Source organism: Diorhabda carinulata, chromosome 7 (assembly GCF_026250575.1).
Source record: "Diorhabda carinulata isolate Delta chromosome 7, icDioCari1.1, whole genome shotgun sequence".
Classification (NCBI taxonomy): domain Eukaryota; kingdom Metazoa; phylum Arthropoda; class Insecta; order Coleoptera; family Chrysomelidae; genus Diorhabda; species Diorhabda carinulata.
In genome coordinates, this window is record NC_079466.1 from 20,267,851 (window position 1) to 20,294,973 (window position 27,123).

Sequence of the window (27,123 nt, forward strand, 5' to 3'; positions counted from 1 at the left end):
GTTGTCGCTTTCTTAGATCGTGAAAAATTCTATACCTCAGCAATAGTTCCCAACTTGTTTTACTGACTGCACTTTCCTAAAGTAGTTAGTTATTGTTATCCTTCACTCATTCGAGTTCTCTGTTAATCTTCTGGGCATTTTATTGGTCTCTAATCGTTCACCAAGCAGTTCAAATCCATACATAGGCGGGTGATAACGATTTGTAGATTTTAAATCATTTCGAGCATTTTAATAGTTATTATTAGAAAAATAAAGAGTTACATCCAAACTAGAAGGTATATTCGTAAAAAAAAGTATCGTTCTAATGTAGAAATCGAACCAATAAAGATACAACAAACAAATATATTGCAGTTATTTTATTATTGAACAAGTTTTTTTATATACTCCTCGTAGAACGTTGCCGCCTTTGCGTTGAACCATTAGATTGTGTTCTGCCAACTCGTCGTCGCTTTTGTATCTTTGATTACCAATAAAAACGCCTAAACAAATGAAAGTCGTTAGGAGCGACGTCGGGGCCGTACGAAAGATAGTCAGAAATAACTTAACCGGAGTCCTGTGGGAGTCATAACGTGGTTTTGTGAGATGCCGATCCCATTTTCTTATCATTTCATCGTCGATTCTCCATACACCTCGCAAATTTGTCGATTAACTTCATTTAGTTTAACGTTTATCGCATTCAGAGAACGAATTACCGATCGAATTACATAAGCAGAGAAATTTCCAATCAACTCAGCTATTTGAGAATGTGGTTTCCTGGGTTTATATGTAATGCAAAGTCGTGTACAGACGAATAAACAGTTGCTGCAATGTCTATGATTTTCGGTGACAAGATCGACGTGTAACTATTAAAGAAATAAATATTTTTCCAACCACTTCGTTTTGGGAAATTTTTCTAAAAGTCTCGAGTGATAACTCACATTATATTTTACTATTAATCTGTTCTGATGAAGATCTATCTTATCTTCGAACCATTATTTAGAACAATCAGTGTTCATGTTCTCGTGGTAGTTACTGGAACGAGTAGATTTAAAAGTTATTAAACTATTAGGTGAATTATTTGAAAAAGCTTGTCTCCCACTTGTCATAGTTTTACCTTGCCAAAATTTGTTTGGTATATATCCCTCATTGATTTTTATTCATTTTTTCTTTGGTTTCTCATTTTTTTTATAGTATTTAGGTAATTTCTTCACCATACTATACAATATAGTTCCTTTTTGAAATGCTTTTCCCAACGAACACATATTTATTTTATTCCATAGTGCTCCTGGACTCAGTCCAAGGTAATCCTTATTGTCCACTATCGAAATGCATGTACTTTCTTCCGAAGTCTTTCTTCCAAATTAATTTCTATTTGGAATTCTGGTTTTCCTGAAGCTTTATATTTTGTTTGAAACTTCTTTAATAACTCTGTAGATCGTAGATTTACCAACAAGTAACTAATTCCACTTTTTCATCAATACTTTTCACTATCATCTTTCTGTTGTTGCCGCTAAGAGACTATTTTTTTAAAAATTGCTCGATGGCTCTACAAGGCCCTTATCGATTTGCCTTGACATTTTGACATTTGTTGTTAATTAGGCTGTATTTGTAAAAAAATTGGTGATTTATGGGGTGCGTTTGTTGCATTCTGTATAAAAAATATTGATCTTAAAATTTTTTATATATATTTTTTCACATTTTAATATGCAAACACTGTTAAACGCAAAATCATCTTCATCTATAAAGTTTTCCTTTCTTTATCTCTATTTTTCCTTGAGATTGTTCTCAAATTGCTTTTTTTCTTTCAGCTTTGCCTCACATTACCTAAATCTTATCTACATAACTAGGCCCTTTGAGATTTGGCATTGAACAGCTCAACGCCATTACAAATACCTGAAATTCTTTGCATGTGTTCAAAATGCATAAAAGTTTCCTAGTCGATGCAGACTGCAAGGTACCTTATTTCTGATTTAGTTGCGACACGTGTATCCTTCACTGCTATGGTCACCTACAGCAGCTCTAGATTGAGAATATTGTTATGATGGACATACCATAGGGTTAGTTCTAAGATCCTTCTGGTACTCCACATGTGATTTTCATGTGAGGTTCCATCAGAACTCCAATCAAGAACTCTTTATTATAAATTTATATGGTGATCTGCTTTAGTTACCAACAGACAGAACTTCTGACTATAATAAGTGGAGCTTCAAGCAGTGTTTGCCAAACGTATAACCAGGTTTATAGCATTGATAGTGGATTTCCTTCCAGTGAAATAGAATTTTGGAAAATCCCCCCGCATTCTTTATTTCTACGATAAAACTTGCGTTGATATGATGTCCAACAAGGAGCCTTTCGATTCAGTCAAACAACCATAGAGGTCAGTAGAATGTTGTATTTGTCACCGATTATTGGGGCTTCCTTAGTAGTACTAGCCTCTTTTTTTGGGAACTCGCATTGATATGCAAGCCTTTTTCAACTTTTCTAAAGTTCAATTTATGTTCTGGGTTTTGGGAAATAGCTTATTAGTTTATTCATTATAATTTTTTTCGATAAACGTGCAGGAAGCGTAAATCTCAACTATATTTTGTTGTAAATTTAAAGGGAGCCTCACGTTTCATTTTCAACCTCACGCACTAATTTTTTTCCATGTTTTGCTTTTGCTTAGAATGGCTTTTTGAAAACTACTCTCTGCTCAGATCTCTAAGTTATAAGGCCAAAGGAAAAACTGCCCTCGTGATATTATCACTATGTGTGTGTGTAAGTCACTATTTAGTGCTCAATTAGTGCTGCCGTTGTAGCAGAGGATTTTTGGAAATTTTTATTATAATTAATTTTTTAATCATTTGTCCGGCAAATCCACGCAAGCATCGCGTTATCGATTCCTTTCATAAAACAATTATATGCATGGTATGAGGGGACTTTTTAGATTGACAACTCCTGGACTATAGGCATATAGCCATACTACGAAAAACCCTATACCGTCCTCGTGTTTTTCTTATAGATTATCAGCTTTAGAGCAATAAGGCGAGTAATTTACCAGACAATAGATAACTTATCGTCAAACAACCTCCGCACTATGATACTACTAATGAAACATTGAGAATATTTCATGAAAAAATGTTCCGTATAAACTTATTGCATAAATATTGATTTAACGTGGATTACCAAGGAGATTGATTGAAGTTTATACTTCCAATTTAAACAGGTAAATCACTTTTCGACACATTTATATTGAAGAACTAGATTTTATACTGTTTGACATTGGAGGAATATTGAGTTTATTTTTAAATTCGGTTTTTCTGGTAAATTAAATATTTTATACATTTTGAATGATACCTATTTCGAATTTATAAACACAATTTCACAGCTTCGAATAAATACACAATTTCTAAAAAAAATTTGCTTAAATAATATTTCAACTTGAGTAAATACAGTTTGACATAAATGTAATTATTAGAAAGGTTATAGTAATAATTGTGATCCTTACTTGACATCAACTTTTCTCCTAAAAAGAATAGTGTGTGCCTAATCGAAAACTGAAAACATCGACTCGCAAATATTTCCTATTTATCCAAGAAAAATAGTAAACCAAAACAATGATCAGTGCGTAATCAGCACGTGAACATCTGAGCGAAACGCGGCGTGGCATCGTTAATGGTCCAAATCAGTGGTGCCATAATATATCACAAATAGAAAACTGTCTAGGAGGGGCGAGCTCCGCATCGCTGAAGAAGCCGGCATCGTATTATCGTATTGCAGTGACATTGTTTATATTTTCCTATTGAGTAATTTTCTTAAATATGTCTGGCACGGAGACAGATGATGAAGCTGTTGACATTAGCTATACCCCGATTAATACGAGAATTAAAAATCGTCATTTTAACACTAGGGGAAAACAAATTATTGTGAATAGCTACAAATATAAAATTTCAAAAAATGATGACAAGACTGTTGATGACGTTATTTCCAAAACGTTAAATATTTCGGGAGTATAAATGTTGGCATTGTGCATAATTATTCATAATTTATATTATTAATCTGCTTTATGGAACCGCAAATTATTATTTTTAAGTGCGGCTTATGCAAGTACAGCTTAGCGCACTAGAGAATTTATACTTTTTCGCTGATATAATAACCAAAAAGCACCTTCTCCAAAAACCAGAAGACTATGAATTGACTATTAAAGACTTGCTACGAAGTACGCAAATTTATAACGTGAATTGAGCCTAATCCTTTTGATACGGAATACCTTAAAGCTCCCAGCTTTAAGCTGGGTAGTTTTTGGAATAACAATAATAGAAGAGAATTTCCCATATACGCAAATTCAAGTGGACACATTTTTTATGAATAGTACCAAACCTAAAACCAGAATGACAACAAACTTGGCATCAAATTAATAATTTCCGTCGACAGTATACCTGATATAGAATAAATATTTCTGGAAAATATATTGAATTGCGAAGAGTATTAAATAATTTTTTTTGTACTTTGAAATCCCGCTTTCAACGTGTTATTTACATTAACTATAATTGTTTGTCTTACTCAAACAAGTAATAATGTATGCAAAATACTTATCTAAATGTTTGTTAGTAGATAACAACTATTGTTTACATTGGTAATTAGTTTATAGAGTTACTTACAGTTAACGAAATATTTTGCTACTTGTAGTGTCAGATAAAACAATGACTGAATTAAAAAGGTTTTTCGGATATCATTAAGTACTAAGGCATATCGTTAATGGTCATTTGCGGACAGACACCTCGTTTTGTAGTGAACGTGATTTGTATGGATTTGACTTTCATTCTCAATTGGATGTAGACATTCTTCTAAAACATTTAGGTGGTATTGTAGCTTTTCTGAAGCTCTTGTAGGGTCTGTATCTGAAGACATTATTGCAGTATCATCTGCAAGATTTTATCTGTATTCATCAGATAGGCGTGTACTAGTATATAGGCGACGTGGTGAACGATAGGCACGATCAGGTTAATTTTTGTCAAACTGAAAGCTTTGGTGGTGGCTCTATTATGGTTTGGGGACGAATTTCTTTCGAGGGTCGCACAGAGTTAGTACCAGTGAATGATGGAAGACTAAATGCTGACAGGTACATAACCAATATCCTAGAACCCATGTAGTACCCTATATGCCTCATATCGGTGACAACTCTGTGCTAATGCACGATAATGCTCGTCCACACGCTGCTAGAGTGGTTCGGCAGTGCTTAGAAGAGGTCGAAATACCGAACCTGAATTAACCTGCACGTAGCCCGGACCTTAACCCAATAGAGCATGTCTGGGACCATCTAGGATGGCAAATTCACCAACATCCGGCACCAATAAGAACACTAGGTGATCTTCAGAATGTTCTTTTCAACTTCTGGGAAAACATTCCACAAGGATACGTTCAGAATCTGTTGAGAAGCCTTCCAAGACGAATGGAAGCTGTAATTAGAGAGAGGGGCGGCAACACACGCTATTAGAAACTTATTGGCTGGTTTTAGTTTAAGTACCGTTCATATTTTTGTATAGATGTTTTGTACAATTTTTTTAATATTTTCTGTTTTGGTAAATCAAACTTTTTGTCCTCTGTAGATTAAACTGATATAAAATAAATGTTGCAAAAGGCGTATCTATTGGTGTTTTAATTCGTAATAAAAAGAAAATTCGAAAATTAGGCAACACATTTAAAATATTTAAAAAATAATGAGTGATGCGATAATTTTTGTGGGGTGTATGTAAGTATCAAACTTATATATTGAAAAATTACATTCTAAACGTTAGTAGCCATGTGGTATGAATAGTGACGTGGCATGTACTAATAAAAACGTGAGCGCATCAAAAACATTTTTCTTCAGTTTCCAAATTCTAAGATAAATTTATTTCACCAAATACTTTCTTTTGATAGATTAGTCACTAAAAGCTGTTTTTCTTAGTAAAGCGAGACAGCGAAACAAAAACCGGGAAATCCCCATAAAGATACTTCATAAAGAAACTTTTTTACAAAGGACTCAATCGCTTAAATCACACACATCATGGGTGAATAAGCTAGAGATTACCGTGTCTTAATAAACCGTGTCTGTCTAACGCATAAAACTCTATATTTTGTAGGATCGATTGTGGATTCCATAAAAACTGAATCCCCGTTTTTCAAGTTTTTGTCTGACGGAATCACTTTTAAAAGGCTGCGATAGTAAGATTTAGACAATTCAATTCAATTATATTTTATATTAACATCAATTGTATCTTGTAGCATACGCAATTTATTCATCATCAATTACGATAAATCATAAGTCAATAGAATTTGCCAAGGATTCAAGAAATATTCGCTGTAGGTAAATCAAGATTGGAAATCTACAAGTGTCACACGTTTCATAATAAATTGATACATCATTAGTTTTTAAATCAATTGAATCATACGCAACGATTTTATAACAAGTGATAAAATTTAATAGCGGCTATATTTTGATACATCATTTTGTCGTAATCTCTTGTAGGATAATTTTGCTGTACCGAATTAGGAAGTTCGGGCAAAACATTATTAGTTTTATTGACATTCATAGAGAATATTAATGAGTTTATATCTGAACATATATAAGTTAAATAAATTATAAATTCCGTCTTAAAAATAGCGAACTATTTTTTTGTCAAAATAAAATTCAAATAAATTATTTGAGTTTTAATATGGAATTATTACGAAAACAACTCACGATTTTTGAAAATCAATATTTCTTTATCATTTAATGCACTTTTTGCGTATAATTGTTTATGTTGTACATTTTCCACATAAACCACATCCACATATATTTTTTACCAATTTCAGTTAGGTTGTTGTTAAGCATAATTTGATTTGGTAAGTTCTCCGTAAATGTGAAAGCTTTATCTTTGTCAGCTGATAGCTCGTTTTCTAGATGTTGTTCTCTAAATATTGAAGACAATTCTTCGGCCAAATGAATTCTACCTTTATGCCGTTGGTTCCAAAACGTTGAAAATTTTATCACGTTCGCACCGTTGCGCGTTGACTTCTTTGGTTTTTATCATCAAATTAACTGTGCCAAAAAAGCACTTTTTTCAAATAGGTGAAGTACCCAATAGTCTTTTATCCATTTTAATAGAAAATCTGTTCAGAATTCATCAGTACGTTTTAATAATTGACGAAGAAAAATTGATTTGCATTTGCGACATTTTTTAACTGACTGGTAAATTTTAAATTCTTCTATTCTTAATACTAGTATTGTTTACATTACGAAGAAGATCAAATTAAATAAATAAAAATTAAATGACGGTTCCTGTCTACTTGGTTACAACGCTCATAATAAAACGTTGCTATTGAAAATAATATAGATATCATTATACGCTTAAAGAAAAAGTTATTTATGCAACAAGTGAATGAACTAATATTTTTTTTCACGAGTAGGATGATTTGACCTACTTTACTCAAAAGTTTCATACAAAATTCTTTCTACGTCCGTCGAATTTATAAAATTCGATACAATTTCTATGAATTTTTATTTTGTAACAGTAATATTAAAAGTACAACTGTGAGCAATATTAATTTGAAGCGAAGAAGAAGTTACATTACTATTGGTACTTTTATTTGCAACATTTAATGAATTCAAAGAAATAACATCGTCTGTAGTCTAGTAGTGTTGGATTACCACCCACCGTGCTTCTTTAGTTGGATTACAACACCACCGGAATCTACTAATAGAGACGCCGAAGAGCGACAAAATGCAGGCCCAGTGTAGTTTTTCGTATTTGGTGAATTCAAATAAGTTTCGATAAGCGAGAGAATTTTTGAAAAGGTTGCATACCAACAACTTACTACTGCAAAACGAAATGATCTGCTTTGACTTTTGTGGGTCGTTGGTTTTTATATTTTTTATAAATGTTTACCAAGTTTCTTGCTTTAATAGATTAGCAGATTCCTTTGAAATGGTCGAAACCATGAATATTTGAACGTTTCGGTAAAAATATTAAAACTTAGTGCCCTGCCAGTATTCAACCCTTCCTTCTAAGCAGTTTCAAATAATTTGTCTTCATTTTCTTCATGAATATCATGATTCATTGTATATTTGATTCATCAATATGTCTACTATTATTAGTGCTAAAAAATCTCTTGGTCAGATAACCACTCTACATAATAGTTTCGCGATTAAATTTTGTGCAATCGTTATCAATTTCTATTTACTTCCCAAAACGTCTACCCATTTTTAATGATAAGAAAAATGTGAAAGTAGAGAGTACTGAAAAGTAGTCACTGTTTCGAAAAGGTCTATAATCACAAAAAAATGTTCGGCCATATTTCCAGTAACATTTACAATTTACGACTCCTTATTTTTATCGTTGACTTTACAGGCTTGAATGCATAGAGACATTATTTGCATAGTTCATTTGTGAAAATATGATTTCTTGGAAGAATTTGGAGGTGGAATAATTTTGAATTCGTACAAATAATATTTTCGCAGATCATTTATCCATGATAAATTCTAGGAGAAATTTGGATGTTGAGTTATCTTAAAAATAATATCAATATTTGATTGGTTGCGGTAGACTACAAATTTTTTGAGTAAACAAAATAAGAAAGGGTAATTACGTTGTTAGAAATGAATTACAAATATACTTAAGTAATACTTATAAGTTTAAAAATCCAGGAACAACATTCGATACCCGAAATTTCAACAAAAATTTAAATTGCAAAATGTACGGACTATCATCAGTTTTTCCTATCAAAGACAAAACGGCGAGCCATCATGAATTCCGTGCAGTGTACGTATAAAATATTATGAGTGATAGAATTTTAAGATAAGATAAATCAATCTTTAGACTGAGGAACGCAGTAGGCGATTCTTACATTAGCGGAAAAAGTTATGCAAAAAAAAAACAAGGAGAACAGTGGCTGTTACGATTTTCGTCTATGAATAGTTAATAGTTATTCCAGAGTATCTGTACGAAAATGTAGAGAAACGAGTGAAATATAAGTAGTGCTTACGTTGTGTACCATAGTGATAAAACTAAGCATCGCTTTCACTTGTAATACGTTGGTATGGGTGACCCACGTTAATCGAGAATTAAAATCGGAATCCATGAAAAATAACGGGAAAGTTAACCTAACCTAATGAATTAAAGTATGTATTGTGAGTACGCTTCATCGTGCTATTCGAAACCAAAAATTTTGCATTTTGAATAGCGCACCTTTATGCTTCACATAAACTTGCGGTTGATCGAACCCAAAATCTAATCACAGTATTTGGTTGAGACAATAAAAATAAATATCACACTGCATTCATATCTTCATTCGGCAAAAAACCTGGGCAATGAATACCACGACACCGTCGACAATGTCAAAACAATGCGGGAGTGTTGGTAAAAATATAAGTCAGAAGTTTTAGGAGACAAAATTCAAAACATAATTGGTCGATATGACAACTAAATTTATATTGGTGAAAATTTTATAAAAAATAAAGCAATAATTTTCATAACAAAGCAAAATTGCTGCAAAGATATATCCGCTTTTTTATTTCAAAGCAAGACACTTGAAAACATAGCAATTCTAAAAATAATTGTTTATGGAAATTATATAAAAAAAACAGAGAACTCTAGCTCATTCTTCTTAGATTATTGATCGGTTTCTATTTTTGTACCACTAGAGATAGTGGAAGTAAAAAGCATTCAAGTGTATTTGTTAATGCTTGAAAAAAAAACAGTGAAAGCAATAAAACGATATTATACTGGGTATTTGTATTGAAGCAACTACATGCTTCTCCAGTTAATAAATCTGGAATTTTACCAAATAATAATCATTTTGGTTTATTTTATCGCCTTCCTAATCGTAAAAATTGATTCTATTGAACTAATTTGGATAATACTCGTGTAGAATCTCGAATATGGTTTCTGCAAATATGAAGTAATGTCCCACCACAAAATATTTTCAAATGGCTAGCACCATCTGTCATTATCAGATTTTTTACCATGCAAAGCTGCATAAACAGAACTAAAATATTTAAATATACACATAAATATACGGTAGAGAGTTTTTTAATATTAAGTTTGTATTATACCGGAAAAAGAAAATAAGTTTATTAATTTGAAATTGCCTGTTGCCCAGGGTAAATCCACGGATGGATGCGAAGAGGGACATTCCCACCCCCTGTCAGATTGACAGGGGGTTCTAAGTTCTATGAGAAATTCGGAAGATCTTTTTCTTTCTGTTAATAGTTGGCGTATTAGCTATACCCCTAGTCTTTTTGGTTGTCTAGACGTCTTAATGTGAGTGTGTTTAGGGTGTTTCGAGTAAACCCTAACCAACCTTCTTTGGCAAGAGTGTTCCTTCGCCTTCTTTACAGCTGTCCCCGATGTATAACTTGCTTATGTTACCGTGTCGGGGAGAGTCCTTTTGTGGGTTGACTCGGAAAACCCATGACCTTTTTTTGCTTTTTTATTGTTTTTTTTTTGTTTTATTTTATTTTATTTTTCACTACCCTATCTCAGCCTATCGATCCTGTTGTCCTCTGTTTTACTTTACCTGTTGCGCGATTAGTAATGCTATGAATGTCTGCATATTTTGCAAAAGCTTTGGCTTTAGCTTTGTCCTACTGGAGCTGGCAGTTTCTTAGCAGCTAGTACGTAGCTACCCCCTAGTTGTGTGGTTTTCGTAGCTGGTTTGTTGGTCTGCCTTTTTGAGTGTTTTGAGCGTGTGCTTCTCTACGCGGATTTTGCATTTCGGCTTCTCGGTTTTGCTGAAGATACATTCAGCCGCTCTGTATGCTACCAAGCATCTTACGCAGTGCACGTTCATGTTGCACGTGGCATTGTAGCATTGTACAAGTTTTTCTGTTTTTCATATCAATCCACAAGAATATGATCTTAGATTAAAATGAAATATCTAATGAGAAGAATTGATTCTATATAAACAGCATCTGAAATATATAATAAAAAATAATTGCTGTTGATGGATTGATACCATAAGGGTAAACGTCATCTTGACTTACCCGAATGAGTTGGATGGCGCTTAAATTATTTACAAGACAACTAAAACTAAAGAGAAACTGATTTGGCATAAACAGCATCTTGACTTGTTGTAATACAACATAGTTTTGTCAATTATATTTAAATCTATAACATAGTCGAAAGCTTTCTATGATCTCATTAACTTACATAGGGGTAGTAATGGAAACTTGAATAGGCGTAGCATTTGGAACATTACAAGTTTTTTATTAAACGAAAACCACTGCACCGGATGTCTCCATGAATTTGGAGAATAAAGTGATTAGAGGGTATTGTATTTATACAAAAATTTTGTGGTCACACGAAACATAAATAAAAATAACAAAGAACGTTTTTCCAAGTAAGTCTCAATTATAAAAAATATATTAGTATAATACACGTATTTCGAACTCTATCTACATAGAGCTGAAAATGTGAATATATTCAGGACAAAATTACTTTCGTGACAGTCTGTTTTTTTTAAAAAAAAAAGTGGTTACATTTAATGGAATATATTAGTTTCACGCTCACGTTTCTATGTAAAACGCTAGTATGAAAAAAATATCATCTCTATAACGGTTTATTACTTTACATTTTAAGTAGAATGAACGAATCTTTTGAACGTTAAATGAACGATATTGAGCTACAGGTATTATATAAATACATCTACTATACGTGCTTAGGTAACCAATCCGTTAAAGGTGCAAACGGATCTCTTGGGAAAAGTGCTGACGGGTTTTGAATCAGAAATTCTAAGCGAAACACCAATATATTCCGAATACTGCTTTCACAGAGATCCAAGTTTATCACCTACAGTTAAATATTAATTCGAATGAATCAAAAGACATTAGGAAACATCGTTTTCAGAAAAAATGATGTAATTATAACTAGGACTGTATTAATGTGTGAGATTTCTACACATTAATACATCTGAAAGAGAATTTGGGCCGGTATTCCCAGGTGCTCACTCGGAGAGATATCGATGTCGTGGAATGTGAGAGGATTCAAATTCATTGTTGTCTCGAATTTCATGCCCTATCCTCGCAATAAGAACGCTCTCGCAAAGGAGAAATACTTTTTCACTGGCATTCGCATGTAAATTGACAATTCTAACCTTGCATTTTTTAAAAACTGTGTTCTATAGATTATAATTGTATATAAATTACAATTGTAGTGATATATAAAGGATTATATAGTAATGGATGATCTTCTGTATATTGGACTGCTGGAAGAACTAGAATAAGATTAAGAAATTGTTGCATAGCCCCATTGAGTTGGTTTGAGAGACCTTCTAATGCAAATCAGTGATAATCAATTTACGAAAATATTTCAGCTAACCAAAGAAACTTTCAGATATGTTTTTACACAATAAGAATATATCTGGACGAACCTGTAAAAACTACAGTAGTAAGAACTAGTTCACTTTTTATTTGGTTTTGATCTTTTGAACTTTTTACGAATATGTAGCTACTAGGTATTTATTATAAAAAAATTAAATGATTTCATTTAGTTATTGACAGCATTGAAGTTTTTTGTTTACCAGCCAGATATAAGTAGTAGTTAATAGTTAAAAAATTATTACAATTTGTAGATAGAAGCTCGTAAAAACTGAAAAACAAATATAAACATAACTAAATAAGGATAAAACAAATAAAATGAAATTTCAATATACAGAAGAAAACTACAATAACAAAATTATAGGTAAAAGTAATATCGATATATCGATTTGATTTCAGCTGGCAAGTGATTGTGCAAACTCTGACTTGAACCATGCGAGAGTTGTTCCCCTGAAACCGTACTGCAATTTTTTTATTAAAATATCATGATTAACACAATCGAAAGACTTCTCACAAAAATTTGTTGCAATATAGCAATATTTGTGCATTTGTTACTTAAAAACCCAAATTGATGGGTAGTAAGTATTTTATATTCAAACAGTAATTATTAAAGACTCTTTTTTACTATTATAACATGGGAAGGGGTGCAATTGGGCGATAATTCGATGCTTGATTTTCATCTCCTCATTTGTGCAGAGGTATAATTATAGCCGTTTTAAGGCAATTGGGAAAGTGCCATTTTGAAATGAAACGTTAATTAAAGTTGTGATTTACCATGCAATCGGGCAGACTCGAAAACATTTTTTATGTAAATCCATCAGTTCCAGATGAGTACTTATTTTTGATGTCGTTAATTGTATTGCGAAGCTCTGCTAAAACTACGGGCATAAAGAAGAAACTGTGTAAGTTACCATTAACATCAGGAAGATATGAAAGCGGATCAGTTATAGGAGTTATAGAATTTGATAATTTTTTATCTATATTCACAAAGTAAATATTGAGATTATCAGGTGAAACAGAGATTATGCTCGATGAAGAATCCTTATTTATTAGATCATTCACAATGGACCATGTTTCTTTAGAGACAGAATTGGTGAGTCTATGGCAGCCTTTATTCTCTTATGATAAATTTCTCTGTATAGTTTAACATAATTTTTTAAGAAGACACTATCCGAGAATTTCCTTAGGTGAGTTGAAGATCGCATGTTCTTTGCAGGTACACATAAACCTTTAGTGACCAGGGTATATGGAACAACTCGTTACTCGTCGATCTGAAAATTTCCACAAAACTTCTTTGCATTTTAATTTCTAATACTATGAATTCGGAAAAAAGAAATTAAAAACTTCATCACTCAAATTTTGCATTAGTATATAAAAAGTCACAGTACCGCATGAAAAATTTTCCAAAATTTCCTGTTCGGTCGGAAAATGCTTTGGGAAATTTGAACTGGTCTATCTTCTTTTAAAATACGCTCTTGTATATGGTATTAAATTTTTATCGAAATATAACGATTAGTTGCAAAGATACAGCGAGTTGAACACGCTAAATCACAAAACATTTTTTTTTTGCATTTTTGGTTAAAAACTCGATTTAGAACATTTAGCCCCAATTTTAGATAAAAATAAATATCATATTCGTATTCAGCGACCCCAAAGATATAAGAATAGACCACTTTTAGAGACTAGTAGCAAAAAGAGACCCGTTAGATATTACATTTTTGTTTTCGAAATCGCCCAAACTCAAAAATAGTTGGAATTGAGGCCTTTAGAATAGATTATGAGTGCCGCGTTTAGTTATACAGCCGATTAATATGATTAAGTAATATAATAATGTGAATTCTTCATTATGTTAGAAGGTTTTAAGCTGGTTGAGGTGTGATCGACTGTTGAAGCGGATGACAGTCCAATTACTTCAGTGCCTGGGTACTAAAAAGCGATTTCTATCGGCAATAATATTTCACCTAGGATTTAAAAAAGATTGTCTACCTATAATATGTGGTCATAGTCATGTAGCAATTTTTTTGTCAACTCAATATTTCACAATTATCATAAATCTCGTCATTTGTGAACATACAAAGTCAATTTCCAAAATTACAATTAACATTTTATTGGTAAGCAAATGGCGTTTATTATGGTAAGTTTATAAAAATCAATTGATAAGAGGTATTTTCTATAGTCAGGCTTCGCTATCTCATATTTTATTTTTTGGTAAATTAAAATAGTTAGTGTAAATCTGAATAGTTTATCCCTTCCTTCAGCAGTAAACATGAGAGATAAGAGTGAGATATGGGTCAATATCGTTATGTACAATATCCAAAACGTTTCGACCATTATATCTTATATTGGAGTTTAAATCGTATTATATCCTGCTACAACCGTGGTTTAAATGAGATTACATTCTTTGAAATTGAAGAATTTTACTGATATTCATACTATTAAGTTTATATGTGATAGTTAAGGAGACCAGAATAATATAATTTTACCAGTTAATGTGTTTTTAAATTGCATTTTTTGTTATCTCATTGAGAAGAGACATTGTAATATCCCTTGATTAAATCGTTGGTGATATTGGAAACAAGGGCATTCTGAATTTCTGAATATATTTTTTTATTTTTCAAAAAATAGTTCTAAATTGTTAAATTAAAAAACAGAACTGAATAAGGTTTTCAAGATACAGTGGAAACTCGATTATCCAGCACTCCGTTATACGGATTCGAGATTATCCGGACTATTAACTGCGACCAATTAAATAAAAGTAGTATTGAGATAAGCTACAAAATATAAGATATCAAAGAGTGGGTCACTTGTGACAATAATGATTAAGACTTTCAGATTTTGTCGCATGACCAAATCGTAGAAAACATATTGCAGATAAATGAACAGCAGGGAATGCAAAAAGATGAAACAGAAGAAAATCTAGACGTGGAAAATGATATAAGACCATCTCATGATGAAGCACTTCAGGCTCTGGAAACAGCTCTCAAATGGTTTGGAAAACAAACAGAGAGTGATACTGTAAGTTTACTACAACTGAAACGAATTCGTAATATTATGAAATTATTATTACTTTTGATTAATAATATTATTATTTATTAATAGATATTACTATTATTAAACTTATTCTATTTCACAAAATCCTGCTTTTCTATATGTTATTTAATATACGAGGATATATTGAAAAATCCTTAGCCTTTTATAGAACCAAACAAAATTTCTATGTCAAAATATTTTATTACTCAACAAATTCTCCTCTTAATTGAATACATTTATTACAACGAATCTGCAACGTCTCTAGACCTTTCAAAAAAATGTTCCCAGATCTCCACAGCTTGACCTCTTCGTTGGAAGAAAATTTACGACCTTTTAAACTTTTTTTAGTTGAGGAAAGAGATGGATGGAGCCAAATCTGGTGAATAAGGGGGGCTGTTCTAGTAATTCAAACCCTAAATCACGAATTTTTTGCATGGCAAGATGAGATTTGTGTGCAGGGGTGTTGCCCTGCAAAAACAATACACCTTTATACAGCTTTCCGCGTCTTTTCTCTTTAATTTTGTGAAGATACATTTTTTTTTAAATAAAAATATTGCAATTTGCAAAAAATAGTGGATATAGTTGCAGCCGCGCTAACCCTGCCAGAAGTTGATTTTTCTACTTTAAATATATCAATAAACATAAAGAAAAAGTTTCAGCCTGTTGAAAGTACCTTAGTCGAAGTGGCGACCAGCTCTCCGACTAATATGTACGCTACGTTCAAAATATTAGAAAAATTTACGTGAATAACATGAAAATCAGCAAAATTCCGTTGACTTATCTTTATAGTATCAATATTGTAAAGTCTGCTAGTTGCTTATCTACAATATTTAGAATTATATCCAATAAATATAATTGATAAATACTAAACTGATGTTACTTAACTACAGTTTATCGCAAAGTAGCATGGGCTCCGTATTATATACAAGAATTAGAAAGCTTTGCTCATTTAAATCATTACTTAATGTTCATTAATATCATATTTTGATTCAAAAATCGCAATTTCGTAACAGTTATTATTAAAAATAAGAATTATACTTTCACAAAATATAGGTATACATTTGAGGCTCTTTTTCAATAGTCCCTCCGTGCGAAAATATGGTATACATTTCTTAAAAACATCGTACATTATCGTGTTGATAGAAAACAAATGAAATATTATTATAGTATATATTAAAAGTATTACAACATAATATAAAACAATCAAACATCATTTTTTTAAAAATAAATATGATAAATATGTTTTATTAGAATTAATGTATCTCGACAACTAAGATCATTGACCTATCGTATAATTCTTCCAATATGAATTGCAAATTATAAAAACCCTTGCCGACAATTTTGTTCGATCTACCATAGACTTAGATACCTCATTTTATAAAATTATTATTTTTATAGATACTTTTGAAAATATGGATATCTTATGCGAGAAAATATTCGTTCAAAAGCAATCGAATCATTATAAATTAGTGGACGGCATTGTACGCCCTTATTTAGACAGATGCACTTAAATGTAGTCCTACTTGGAACTTAAAAAAAAAACTTTTTTAAACCTCGTTTACTTACAACAACTGAAACGAGTAAAACCTACCTAACCTAACCTAACATATGACTAGCGATCAGATTACATTCAAATCTTGATCGGTTTAACCTAATCATAGTTTCCGAAAAACCCTGACTATCCCTAAGTAGATTTTGGTATATAGCACAAGCTGAATACAGATGAGGTAAAATATGTGCCGATGTTTCTCCAAAAAAAAATTCATCATCAGGAAACGTAAAGTTTATTTTAACAATTCAGAACAAATGGAGGATATTGTCTCTCTCGATTCTACTGATAGCTGGAATGTTGAATTTGAAGGGCATCCGGCAAACAGCCCCGATTTAAACGTTCATGATTTAGGTTATTTTCAACTCCATACTTTTTTTACCACACAAGAAACTTGTATAGAATCAACAGATGAAGGAAAATCTTCACTATGACTATAATTCTTGGATCAATCCTCATTGTCCCTGAGTGTGTCGTCCAAGCGTTTTATTTTATTCAACTTATATTAAATTCCATTCTTCTGTTTTCTATTCCTTCATTTCTTTGTAATCATTAGCCTCTGAATTTTATTTCTATTAATAGTTGATTTTTACGGAATCCAGCTTTTGAGTAAATATTGTGTTTTATTTATTTTCATGATAATTCGAATTCTATTATTGGCTCATCCTATACATGTTGATAGACGAAAACTCTAAGCGAGTATTTCGGCACTATACAATAATTTCTTGGCAATTTCAAAATAAGTAAGTGACATTTTCATTAAATTTATATTATAGGAGTTATACTGACCAATAAAGAATCTAGAATAACTGCCTTTAATGTCTTTTCCGAATCATTACTCCATTATTCTTTACTTTTTTTAACCTCTTGTACAAAGTGTTCCAAGACCTGATGAAAATACTCAAAAGAAGTATTAAAAAACAATCAAAGTTCTCTAGTTGAACTTCATATTGTCGAACATTGTGTTACATAAGAAAAAAATTTAAATATGGACAAACTTACTTGGATAGCCTACAAGTTTTTGTGTTAATATGTGGGCAGGATTCTAGATTGGAGACCGAGAACAGACAGACGAAATCCAGGAAGACCCCCTACAAGATGGACTGACGATATTAATATAATACGGACAAATTGGGTAGCAACCGCTCAGAGAAAACTGGAAGCATTTCTTAGAACTTCTCCAGAGTTATGTATCATCATATACGATGGAGCCCCTCTCTTCCAAAATGAGGTAAAAAATCATCTTAATAACATTTTTCCTAATGGGTGGTGGTCGGGGAGGTCCATTTGCATGGCCACCACGTTCCACTGAGTTAAATACAAAGGATTCAATTTTTTGGGGGATATCTTAATCTTGGTCTTGGTATATGCAATACCGGTAAATACAACGAAATGATCGATAGAATAAACCTCAATTCTGACGCTATAATGCAAAATCTTGGAATCCTCTTCCAAGTTCAAAGAAATATTCTCTGTAGAAATGCAAGATGTCCACTTCGAACATTTATTATATGTTTTTGTTTTTATTTGATAAGTTGTGAGGTAACCAACTAAATTTTCCTACATTTCAACTTTTTCCTCATGTAAGTAACACGAAGTTCAACAGAATTCAGTTCAGTTAGAAATCATTTTTCTCAGAATGTCTCTTTGTGCCGAACGGTGTCCTTGCATTTACAATGATCTAAAAATCTACATATCTCCAAAACCATATCACCTTTTTGTTAAAAAATTCATTTCTGCTATTTTTAGATTGTACATTTTGTCCCTGTAAAAGTTACGGGTTCTTAAGCATTGGGTATGAGCTGCCCCTGGCCTTCAGATAGTAGTGTAGAATTAGTTATTCTGTCAAGCAAATTCATAATGTTCGAATGTATAATTTGGAAAATATACTTAAATATAAGTTCTGATTTCGCAAATTTTAAGGCCTATAATTCAGAAATATTTGTATGTCACAATATTATTTTCAATTCATCTACTCACTCCCGAATTTTTCGTCCCGGAGCACCACCCTGTATATCAACTAGTTTTTTCTATCTATATCTTCGTTTTTTATGCCCAAACTAATGTACTAAAACCGTTTTTCACCATTTGAGCTTAATCTAACTGAACAAGTTCTGGATATATCATAAATAAAATTGTTTCACATCCCGAAATAATTATTTTCCAAATGATTCAAGGGCAACAAATCATAATAGAGCGATCGAATAACTGGTTAGCAGTAGGTATGACAATATTTTTGTACCAAAATTTATTTGAATATTTATCATCATTTTGAAATGGTTGAATAAGGAATCTACGAATGTGAAATTGAAATATGGATTGATGTTTTCAGGGTTAGCAGCAACTTTTTCTCATTCTTTTTTGTAATCACAATCGAATATCGTTCATCCGTAAAATGTAGCGAACGTGTTCAGGTATCAATGAATCAAACGAATGTATAAAAAAAGTTTCAATTGGACTCTATTTAATAAATAGATAGAATCCAGTGATATGGAGAAACGTGAGTATAACGGGCATAAAAAATATCAAATTCTCGAAAAATATTTGAATGACAAACATGATTATAAACGCATATATGGAAATTCATTGATATGAAGACGAAGCAAAGTTGATTTAATAGAACAGATAAAAAGTAGGAAGATTTAGAATGCTGAAAAAGATTTACACGAGGACGAATCCTTATTTTTTCATTTTTACTAACTATACACATACATATAAGTCTATGGGACCAGAGAAAGGTGAGTTCCTGGGATGTTGCATGTTAGACATATTGTAAGGTTGTCACTGGTCTTTGTTTTGTTTGCTAGACACGTCGGTGAAATTGGAGAGAATTATGTTTCACAAATTTATTTAATTATAATCATGAACATTTTGAAAGGAAGTTTCTTGAGACAGTCAATAATCGTAGGTTAATATTATAGTCAAGATTTATTCACCCTATTCGCCTGGTTTTTCCATGTGTGATTTCTGTTTACCTAGCCTAACCTAAGCAAACATTTACGTGGTCCACATTTAATGATAGAGAATGAGATAATTCGTCATATTTTTTGAGAATATTGTAAAAGTTGAATAATTTCAAGCCTTTATGTTGTAAAAGCATCGGTTACAAAAGTAAGTTGATGTTGATGTTTATTACTTTGGACGTAAATAAAATCATTTTACTAAAAGGACTCATGGCTTTCTTGTGTCTCAAAATAAATAGCATCAGCCTTGTATACCCTAGAAATGATATTCACGCCATTTATTTATTCTTTTAAGGTAACAAATAAAGTGTTAATAGGTTAGGGACCAACTTTTTAGGTTTTTCCTCAGTTACCTGTGCTTTCTTCCAGAGGTTATTTGCCTATAAGTTTACCAAGGTAGAGTAGAATTACTCCCATAGGTGACGATATATTATTCCAATTCTTTACTCTCTACATACAGCTTTGCTACATTTTATAAATGGTTTATGACTTTAAACAGGATTCTTTCTGTAATATTGAAAAACATCTTTATGCAGTTAAGTAAATTGTAAATACGATTTATAAATAGTTCATTCAACATTGTGTATAAAGTAAATTATATATAATGACAGACTTCTATAGTTATTTAGTATTTTCATTAAAAGTATGACGCAAATGGAATTAAGATGATAATTATGAAAAAAAAAATTATTAAAAAATTACGGCGTTTAATGAGAATGCGAATAAAAAGTATTAGCTACTTTGATCGAAGGCTGCAAAGATGGTCGCAGAAGTACCAGGACTGATCTAGAGATGGGGATAGTTGCTTGAAAAATTCTACTGTATTAAAAAGTGCACAATCTTTACAACATATGTTTCAAGATTGAAGACGCCAAGTTGTTTAGTATCTGATTGGCAGCTATCAATAGTGAATGTTTTCAGTGAATTTGTAAACATGGAAAAAAATGGTCATTGTTATGTGATACAATACTTTTATTTGAAAGACCTCAGCCCAACCAATATTGAAGCGGAACTAGATTCCACAGTAAACAGTAAAATATTGGGTAAAATGAGGTGACGACTCTAGAAATGTTAAGGACAATCCAAAAAGCAGTATGGGTAATTGTCGACTGAAAATGCATGAGCTAGCAGTCTAATAGGCATTTCAAAAAGTACAGTACGCATATTAACTGAAAATTTTGACATTGAAAAATGTGCGCATGATTGGTTGCCGCGTTTCCTCACAATGGAACAAAAACAGCGTCGTGAAGATGTCATCGAGTGTTTGGTAATGTTTCACAGAAATAAAGCCGAATTTTTTCGCCGTTTCATAATCATGGATGAAACGTTGGTCACTTCACACCAGAAGCACAAGAACAATCAAAATAATTGACTGTTGAAGGAGAACCGTCTCCAAAGAAGGCAAAGACCTTTCCATCTACAGGCAAGGTCTTAGCGTCGGTTTTTTCGGGGTACACGCGGAATAATTTTCATTCTTGAAAAACACAAAAATATCAACGGCGTGTATTATGCCAACTTATTGCAACGTTTGAGGGAAGAAATCAAACAGAAACGGCCGCATCTGACTAAGAAGAAATTGTTGTTTAATGCAGTGGCTAAAATCAATGAATTAAAGTTTGAATTTCTACCCCATGCACCCTACTTGCCAGATTCAGCCCACTCGGATTATTTTCTGTTCCGAGACTTGAAAAAATGACTCGGTTATCAAAGAGTTTCATATAATGAAGAGGTGATGTCGGCAGATAATGTGTTATTTGAGGAGCTTGATGATTGACCAATGAGAATCGTTTTCTTGTGTAGTTCAAAATTTGAGATTTTTGCGATTTTCAATTAAATGTTTGGATATTATTTATTTACTTTTGATTAAAGATTTCACGTTTTGACATTATTTCATACCAAGAATTTATAAAATAAACAAAAAAATGAATACTTTTTAAAATTTCCAAGTACTCTATTTACAATCAATCCATAGTTCAAATAATACAACATACCCAATAATATATTACACGCGACACACATAAAAAAATGTAAAGGACGAATCATCAGTACTGATTACCCGCCTAACTGCTCGATGTGATTCTAAATGTCTTTTCCATGGAAATTTAAGGAAATATGTTTCCCATATATACAATAAAGCAAAGTTTCGGCGTTGACAGAGTCGATGAAGTAAGATCTGAGCATAGTTTTTTAAAAATTAGTTTGAGTGTATTCATCCAAATATTTTTATCTCTACGAGAGATTAGATCAATGAAAATTAGAAATGCTGCTTCAAGGTACACCTTCTGACAATCCCTTTTCCTCTTTTGTATCCTGTCAGCTGATTTAGATTATTCGATGAGGTCCAGGAAAGTATTTTCAGAAATAATAAACATTGGTGTTTATCTCCAGGATTAAGTCTTACACAAATCGTTTTTTCAGACACAAACTTTCAGTACCGCGGATTCTTAGAGGACAATAAACAACTAATTTACCAACTTTTTAAATATTTTCATCGATTTTCAATGTTGATAGCTGCTTGAGAATCAATTATATTCGATAAATATACGCTTCAATATAAAATCGCTTAATACCTCTGTGCAGCATCTTGTATTAGAAGTAATACAGCAAAAGGTAGCAGATTATCCAGAATACAATTAAACCAGTTTAGAAACATTGCGTCAAGTTTTATGGCGATGGCGACAGAATTATTTGCATCAGATAAAATACTACCGAAGTTCTAATAGACACATAACTTATCTATATGAAACATGGTTTGACACTCGAGATGTAGTAAATAAATGGGATACAAAAAGGACTCAGTTCACGTCTGGTATCCTGTTTAAACCAAACGCCCCAACAGGCAGGTATATTTTACACGTCTATTTACGTTTTATAATTTAATATTCAGTTGTAACAAGTTAATGAGGTATTATGTTGTTTTTTTTTAAGTTCCAGGTAGGATTAAAATTAAATCTCGTATAAGATATACATATTTTTAAAAGTATTTATGAAAATAATAAATTCATAAAATGAGTTATATACGCCTATGGTAGATCAAATTAAGTTGTCGGGAAGGGTTTTTATAATCTGCAATTGATATTGCAGAAACTATACCTATTGTACTTAGTCTAATTTAATAGACTGCCATAGAGAAACCATACGAAATATTCATGTTCAATTCCGTCTTTATACGCTATCTATTTGTTGAGAGAATTATTAATTTGTGTTATTCATCATCCACATCCCGTATATTGCTCAACGAGATAGGGAGGAAGGTCATGGTGCAGACCTATATATACTAATTCAATTGATATTTGGCCCACTGAACTCGTAGAGCAGGAGCAACGAATGAGAATGTTATTCATATTTCTGAAAATTAAAACTAAAAAAAAATTCAATTATTAACGAAAGCGACAGCTTGAAAACGGGAAAATTAAATAAAACTGGGAATCTCTTGAATGTTAACACAAGAATGGAAAATTCTTTTCATATCTGGGCGAATATTGAAAAAATATTCACATCGCTACACAACTATTTTGCATATTTCTTGGTTCATGCTTTTCACAACGAATCATTGCATAAGTATAATCGGTGAACATCTAATCAAACAAATAAGATTACTTATATTACTACTGTTGTATGATCTCATCAATTTGAATTGAATTGAAAACAGTTTTTGTGAGAATATATGATTATTTCGGATAATAAAGGTTCATCAACAAAAAGTGGTATCGAAACCTATAAAATTGTTGCCACTGATAAATGTAGCAAGACATTGGGTTTTGACTTACTCGTAGTTTATACAGTCCATGAAGGATCTGGGCTTCCTCTATCTTACAACACTATTTTCACCAATCTCTGTTGGCATTTAACTAGAAATTGGCGGATAGTTAAATAGGGTTTAAGGATGAGAAAGAGGTTAAGTGGAAAGCGCTTCTTAATCTTATATAACAGTCCAGTATGCCAGACAATATCAAAAACCTGGCTCACATCCAAGAACGCAGCAGAGCAGTACTTTTTATCTTCTCTGTTTATCATAGCTATCGTGGAAAGACAGTTTAGAGAGTTTAATAGTGACATTACGTGAGGCCAGATTGTTTTGATAAAGAGTAATATACAGAAGTGTAAACACAGTAATCGATAGATTTCGAGCATGGAATCGAGAAGGTGCAGGACGTAGTGTGATTGCTTCATGTTCTCAGATTCATTTTATAACCAACGGTTTGGAAAGAAATGTATGTCAAATACAATACGAAAGATTTCCATCTCACATCTCACTTCAAGGTACAGGTGGGAACGAGTAACTTCTATTGAGACGACATGCGTGATGAAAAATACGTTCTTCAATTTTTTGGGGAAATGCAAGTTTTTTGGGTATGGATACTATTAACTAGTTAAAAGCAGTTAAATAATAAATATAAACAAGTTACTTCACTTCGTGAGCGGAACATATATTGCTGGATCATAATTTCTTTTTATCAACCGGTAATTAGGCAAAAGCAGTGGGTCTCAGCCTCCGAGTAAATTACGACCAAACGAGGTCTATCAGCTAAGAGAATAAACGTATAGTTTTTAAATAATAATAATATTGACTCACCTAACGGTATATAGCACTGGCTATGGAAAGAAGACTTCAGCGTAGCGCTGAGTAATCCCAAAATTGCTTGAGGAAACTCCGTAATCAGAAACAATAACAACACAGCCACTAACATACCAGAAGTCCTATCGGCTTGTTTGTCTTTTTTAACTTTATGATTGATCATCGGCTTCGAATCAGATTGGAGATTATTTAATGGAAGTCTGTTTTGCAACAACCGATTCTTCCTCTTCTTAGTTTCCAATAAAACCAAAACCAACTTTGTAGACAAAACCGTTAAAAGTACGCACGGAACTAGTTTAATAATAACCGTATATAACCAAAAAACTAAAATCGAATAGAATTCGTTCACGTACTGCACTACGTATATGGTACTATAATGAATCTTGGTTTCATTAGATTCCACATTAATCAACTTTTCATTAACATCGGTTGTTCTATTTAACGGAAGAACCTGATACGATAGATACAGAGGAAAACAAATCAATGGACATAATAAATAAGTGAATATAATAACTAATAAAGTTTTTCGTAAATCACACCAAAACTTTGTAATTGGCGGATTTTTAATAGTTAAATATCTCCATAGCGCTAAAATAACTGTCAAACAACAAGAAACGAAATGAAATAACAAACTAAAAGTAGCGTGAAATATCATAAAAATTGCCCAATTGTAGGTAAAGTAATTGGCATATTTTCTTTTTTCTAAATCGAAGTAACCATGGTAAGAAAAGGGGATATACTCAATCATAACTAATAAATCCGCAACAGCTAATCCCGTTAAAATAAGATTCGTCGAACATCTCATTTCTTTCCTAGATAGAACACAGATATTCAATATGTTGGCTATAGATCCCAGAACACACACTATTATACTAAGAGGACCGTGTAACTCCTCGTAATTTTTTTGAAAACGCGCTAAATCGCAGTACTTCGTTGTTGTATTCATAATTTGTTTGTTTATTTATTCAACTACGACCCGTCACAAACTTTGGAAAGTTCACGCGACACAATGTTGCGCTTCGATGTTCGGCGATGGCATCCTCGGCATGGGAGAAAAGCGTCTGATACCGGAGAAACCTGAACATCGTGGATACACTAGAATTTTGTGGTCGCATGCGCGAATTTATTTTGTGTGTTGTTAACTCGACGATAGTTTGGAAACTGTTGTCTGTTGAGAAAATCGAAAAAAATTAAATGAAAGCAGTCAGTTTTGTTTACATCGAATGTGTAACAAAGAATTAACTGGTTTTTGAAATAACACGGAGAATAGAGACAATGTACCAATATTATTATGAAGCAGGATTTTTGTGGATATCTCGTTAACGTTTACTATTATTGGAAAATATTTCGTTATAACATTTTTAGGCTCAAAAATTTACTACTAAAGTTGTAAATGGTAATTTTATTAAAAAAGTTATTCCATGCAACAAGCGCTCCTCGAACACAACAAGTAAAAAGGATATTTTGAAGATGTGAAGTGGAAATAGGACAATTCTTTCTGACCAATTTATCTCACAACTCAATCGGATTGAGGTCGGGCGACTTTGAAGACTTTTAGTACATTGTTCCTTCAATCTCTTCAATTTGTACCAAGTTCCCAGTCGTCCTTATTTCAAAACACCTCCAAACGATCACTGAGCCCTCGCCGTTTTTTACAGTGGTATAACACAAGTAGAACTCTGATTTCTGACTTCTCAGTCCAAGTTATCCCACAACAAATCCATCGGGTTGAGGTCGGCCGATTGTGACGACCAAATCATGACTTTTAGTATATTGTTCATTCCCCATTCTTCCAAATACTCTTTGCACAGCTTGGGATCGGTGTCATACTAGAAGATACATTTTCTGCCGATCATGAGCTGGCTAGAACGTACTACATTTTCTTTTAATAACTTTTTTAGCTTTGTTTCTTCAAAATCTTTTCAATTTTCACAAAGTTTCCAGTCGTCCTTCTTTCAAAACATCCTCAAACCATCACCGAGCCCCCTTCGTGTTTTACAGTGGTATAACAAAGTAGGACACTGCTTTCTGACTTCCCGGTCCAATTCATCCCACAACAACTCAATCGGCTTGAGGTCGGGCGACTGTGACGACCAAATCATGACTTTTAGTACATTGTTCCATGCTTCCTAATATTCTTTGCACAGGTTGGGATCGGTGTCATGATTATGATCTGGGTAGAACGTACTACATTTTTCTTTAATAGTTTCTTCGCCCTTATTTCTTAAAAATCTTTCCAATTTTTAACAAGTTTCCAGTCGTCCTTCTTTCAAAACATCTCCAAACGATCACCGATCCCCCGCTATTCTTCCTAATATTTTTTGCACAGCTTGGGATCGGTGTTATGCTGAAAGATAAATGTTCTTCTGATTATGAGCTAGCTAGAGCGTACTACATTTTACTTTAATAGTTTCTTCAGCCTTATTTCTTCAAAATGTCTTCAATATTCACCAACTTTCTAGTCTTTCTTCTTTCAAAACATCCTCACCATAATCGGGACTCTGTCGTGTTTTTAGTGGGGTTGCACATGGACCTAATATCTGCTCTTCCTGTGACCTGTGCGCAAACACTTGACCCAAAAACTCAAACTTTGATTCATCATTCCATAAAAGTCTCTTCCATGCTTCATCCGTCAAATTTTGGTGTTTTTTAGCTCACTGCAACCCCTTTTATATTTTGACGTATTTCTGGAACTTCCTGGAATGAT

At 32.5% G+C, this 27,123-nt stretch overlaps 1 protein-coding gene across 1 annotated transcript in view; it reads right to left on the reverse strand.

Annotated features, from left to right (window-relative positions):
- LOC130896459 (G-protein coupled receptor dmsr-1-like) overlaps positions 1-25,579 on the reverse strand; it is a 151,708-nt gene extending 126,129 nt beyond the window's left edge. The window contains exon 1 of the mRNA XM_057804599.1: positions 24,414-25,579. Within this exon, the coding sequence (XP_057660582.1) occupies positions 24,414-25,362 (949 nt within the window). The 5' untranslated portion in view covers positions 25,363-25,579. The remainder of the gene's footprint in view (positions 1-24,413) is intronic.
- Positions 25,580-27,123: the final 1,544 nt, after the last annotated feature.